At 33.8% G+C, this 5,126-nt stretch overlaps 1 protein-coding gene across 1 annotated transcript; it reads left to right on the forward strand.

The window, feature by feature from the left end:
* Nucleotides 1–1,404: 1,404 nt before the first annotated feature.
* On the forward strand, nt 1,405–4,201 carry LOC147284171 (protein FAR1-RELATED SEQUENCE 5-like). The gene is made up of 4 exons (XM_086245659.1): nt 1,405–3,537; nt 3,713–3,814; nt 3,892–4,044; nt 4,148–4,201. Exons 1-4 carry the CDS (start codon nt 1,405–1,407, stop codon nt 4,199–4,201), a joined length of 2,442 nt encoding a protein of 813 aa, XP_086101785.1.
* Nucleotides 4,202–5,126: the final 925 nt, after the last annotated feature.

A 5,126-nucleotide genomic window follows, 5' to 3' on the forward strand; every position in this document is an offset into this window, starting at 1 on the left:
TTATTTTCCTACTTGGAGTATAAATTTTTCCACACTTAAATTTATGTTTAGGTCATTCGATGTTCATATATATCATAGACAAACTCATTCTATATATAATCAATAGTACTAGATTAAACAAATTTGATCACTCAAATAATATGTTATAGTACTAATGTACGTCAGTATCAAAATCTAATAAATGAAGTTCAGCAAAGGTTCAAATTTGAATAAAACCAAATTTGGTAAATACAAGGTCAAAGCTACGTACTAACACATATTTTGGCAACATGGAAGATCACACAATTAAGTGTTTACCGAAACATCAACACCAATTAAGGAACTTTGATATCCTGCATCATCTCAATAGTACTTCTACTTCTACTTCTACATACTTTACAACAATGAAAGCACAAAGTTCTTGCCTGAACATCAGCTACAAGGAGTTGCTAATTAAGGGATAAGGATCCTCTGCCAGGGTCTCTCTACCAGGTTTGTACCAGGTTTTTGATCTTGGCCATTGAAAGGATCCAATGGTCATCACAACACCATATTTTCAAGGCCCACTTACCATAATTTTAAAACCCACCTTTATTTATCTTTTCACATCAAACGTACAATACAAAATACAAAATACAGTACAACCGTGTTTCATTGGTGTTTTGGCTTCCCGCGTTTGGCTTCCCGCGTTTGGCTTCTCACTTTTTCCTCTGTACGAACCAATGACATCAAAGCTTCAAGTGCTTCTCTACTAAGTCTTCAACTAGTGCATAATTCCTTTTTCTCTTCAACTCTAAATTTATTTATTTTTTTATTGGATCTTTTTGAGGTATGTCTCTGTTTTATTTCTTCTACATGGGTTGCAATCATAAATCAATGAATTCTTTCTATTAGAATATGTGTTTGGATGCTAGGAATATCTTTCTTTTTTTTCTTTATTGTAACTTATATGTGTCTCTCAATATGATTTATCCTCTTTGATATCTAAGAAATAGAATACAAATCTAAGTGAGATAGTTATGATGAGACTATGAATTCGATTTTGATTTTGATTTTGGTTTTTTGGTTTTTTGGTTTTTTCTTAGAAGGGTTACTTTTTTTATGTATAGTTTCTTAGAATTCCTAGTAAAAGAATATAGGCAAGAAAGCAAATTGAAGGATATATACATGTTTGTAATTATTACAATACAACAAGTCATAAAAGATCTTAGGAATGCATTTTTATTGTTTCGACCAAAAAAAGAAGAAGAAGTTTTCATGTTTCAAGGTCGTGACTTGCTTCTTGGAGTTCTTTTATTTGTAATGTTTAGTTGTTATGCTCTCATACTTGCTGGCTTTTCTTTTATATGTTGTTCTATCCACAATACATGTTTTTCTATAATGCAGATACTACTATTTGATATCTCAATTGAAATGAGTAATTCAATGACCACTGACAACATTGATGGAGATGATGATTTATGTGATTTAGATTGGAAACCAAGATGTGGAATGGAGTTCGATTCTCAAGAAACAGCCTATAATTTTTATAATGACTATGGGAGGAAAATAGGGTTTTCCATAAGGAAAGACAACCAAAACAAGAATAAAACAACAGGTGAAGTCACTTCAAGAGTTTATTTTTGTTGGAAGGAGGGTTTTCGATCTAAAGATAAGCGGGATCACATGGTTAAAAACCCAAGAGCAGAGACAAGGACAGGGTGCGGTGCTCAAATGGTTATCAAGTTCAATAGATCAAATGGTAAGTATTTTGTACATCATTTTGTTGAGCAACACAACCATCCTCTTGTAAAACCAGAGTGTGCACACATGCTACCATCTCAACGAAAATTACATGGCTCACAAGCTATTCAAGTAGATTTAGCAGAAGAATCTGGGATCTCGCTTCGTTCTACATATGAGTTAATGGGCAGGCAAGCTGGAGGAAGAGAGTCTCTAGGGTATACAAAAATAGATCAAAAGAACTATCTTCGATCAAAGAGGCAGAGCAAATTGGCATATGGTGAAGCAGGCAGCTTGTTGAAATATTTTCAAAATCAGACACTTGAAAATCCATCATTTTTTTATGCTGTACAATTGGACAGTGAGGAGTTAATAACTAATATTTTCTGGGCAGATGCTAGAATGATAATTGACTATGGCCATTTCGGTGATGTTGTTTCATTTGATACAACCTATAAAACTAACCGAGCAGGCCGCCCATTTGGTGTGTTTGTTGGACTGAATCACCATCGAGAGATTGTAGTTTTTGGGGCAGCATTGATGTATGATGAAACTGTTGATTCTTTTATTTGGCTATTTGAAACATTTTTGGAGGCAATGTCCAAGAAGGCTCCAAAAACCATTTTCACAGATCAAGATCCTGCAATGGCAAAAGCTATTCCAATTGTGATGCCAGACACATACCATAGGCTTTGCACATGGCATATAATGCAAAATGCCATCAAGCATTTAAAATTCAAGGGTTCCAATGGGGTGAGAAACATCCTTATAAAGCTTATGAATGAATATGAAGAGGAGGATGAATTTCAAGCTACTTGGGATGCAATTCTTGAGGAGTACAAAGTGTTTGATAACCCATGGTTGAAAAGCATATATGAGGTGAGGAAAAAATGGGCTATGACATATGTGAAGTGGGCATGGTCAGGAGGAGCAAAAACCACCCAACTTAGTGAGTGCTTTAATGCTAGCATAAAAGAGTACTTGAACTCAGACCATAATTTGCTGCAATTTTTCATGCATTTTGACAGGGTGCTTAATGATAAAAGGTATAAAGAGTACCAAGCTGAGTATGAGTTGTGTTATAAAAATCCACAAGTGAGAGTTCCTGCTATGATGGTTAAACAAGCAGGTGATACTTATACCAAATCAATATTTGAGGAATTTCAAAAGCAGTATGGAGAGTCTCTTGATTTACAAATAAAAAACATTGATAATCATGGTGAAGATATTGTGTATACAGTTTTTTCACCTTATGGTGGCTTTAGAGAACGACAAGTAAAGAGGAAAAGAGATTCAAACATCTCTTGTAGTTGTAGATCATTTGAGATGAAAGGTATTTTGTGCAGTCACGCCATAAAAATCCTTCGAGAGGTCATGGGCATTCTAGAGATTCCTAGTCAGTATATTCTTAAAAGATGGACACGAAAGGCAAGAGCTGAAAGTGTACAAGATATGCATGGGAAGGACATTCAAGCGGATGCTAAGTTGCAACAAACTTCTCGATATAGATCTTTGTGTCACACATTTACAAGGATATCATCTAGGGCTGCCGAAAATGAAGATGCATATAGTATGGCCCTTAGTTATGCACACAATTTGAGCAAGATGATTGAAGACGTGCTAAGTTTAAAAATTGATGGTCAAGTGCAAGATAAAAATGAAGGCTCTTCTCCCATTATCAATGCTCATGGTGTTCATTGTTTGGATGATGTAAATGTTGTCCGAGCAAAAGGAGTAAAGAAAAGAGAGACTTGTCGAGGAAGAAGACGAATCAAAAGTGCATTAGAGAAAGCTTTAGCTAAAAAGAAACGAACATCAACCTCTCTTTTGTCAAAGGTAAAGTTGTGCTTTAAAAAGAAAATACAGTCTACATATATATATATATATACACACACACACACACACACTAGTCATGACTATTATATATACACTAGTCATGACAGTTATATAGTCATGATTGTTATAAGAAATGCTTGCAATTGTATATAATTATGTTCATTATATTATACAGGAATCACTTAGTTGTAAACAGAAATCTACAGCAGAAAATTATGTTCCTACTCCTCCATTACCTTCTAGCCAATGTCATCCACCATTTTACCCTACAAATTTGGTGAGTGCTTATGAATTTATTATGTATATTTGTATCTTTATGATGTCGATAATGGTTCTTTATGTTATTTTCCATAGTCACAGGAGTATGACATGCATAATTCAATACCATGGATGGCAAATGAAGAACCTCAATGTACTACCTTTCAAGCATTACTTCAAACTAACCCCACTGCATATGCCTTTGCATATCACAATTTGCAAGCTTCGAATGACATTCCTTCTAGTCAAGTATGTGTTAAGATGTATTTCAAATACTTTATATTATTTGGTTAAGTGTGAGATATATTTTTTTGCCTACAATTTCATAACTTTTCCAACAAATATTTTGTAGGATTTAGATTTGAATGCAACTGATGAAGGACCAATGCCTTCAAGTTCTTATTAAATTCTTTTGCTTGTCTACTCCACTGTAAGTCGAGTTGAACTTTGAGTGTCAATTAAGCAAAATTTTTACCTGTTTCAGCTGCATTAATTTTAATTTTAGAGTATCCTAATTATGTATTAAAGGATTTTTTCTTAAAAAAAAAAAACTGATTATTATTATTTATTATGATGCAGGGTTGTTGTCTTTAATACTGTTTGGCTTGAGCAGTAGATTATATCTTGGAGGGCCATGGTTGGAATGTGATTTTGTATAGAACTGGTTGTTTCATTTGTGCATCCTTCAGAGTAGCAACCTTAATACCCATTCAGAGCAACACCTTGTATCAAAGCATATCACCTTGTAGAATTGGTTATTGGAAATCTGTTTCAGTTGGCTTCACATTTTGTGTTCTACCTGGAATTCTTAAACTTGTGATAATATGACCAATTTCAGTTTAGTAGCTTGGCATCTCACTGAACTTTCTTGAATTTGTTTAACTTTGTTGATGTTTTTCAATCTAGTCTCTCTTTTTATACAAAAAGTCTCAAACTTGAATTCCATCTACATATGTTGATGTACAAGAATTGGAAAGTGTATTTGGTATGGACAACCCTTTTTTGAAGAGTAGTGGATTTAAATTTAAGGTTCACTTTGAAGAGAACTAACAGAACACAAATTTTGGAAAATACATATATACTGTAATTCATCATTTCTTTTACATGTTACAAGTACAAAAAATCTCATACTTGAGTTTCATCCACGTATAAACAACTAAAACAATAGCCATCCACAGGATCTTAAAAAATTTAGCACTCTTCATATATGGTATTGAAATAGCCATCTCTGAACAGCATAATTCCATGGTAGTAGTTTCACATCTTCTTGAAAGAAAATCCATTCATAAACTGCATAAACAATATTAGAACATGAGGCCAATTGCAAAGGA

Source organism: Dryas octopetala, chromosome 5 (genome assembly GCF_963921425.1).
Source record: "Dryas octopetala chromosome 5, drDryOcto1.1, whole genome shotgun sequence".
In the NCBI taxonomy this organism is placed as follows: domain Eukaryota; kingdom Viridiplantae; phylum Streptophyta; class Magnoliopsida; order Rosales; family Rosaceae; genus Dryas; species Dryas octopetala.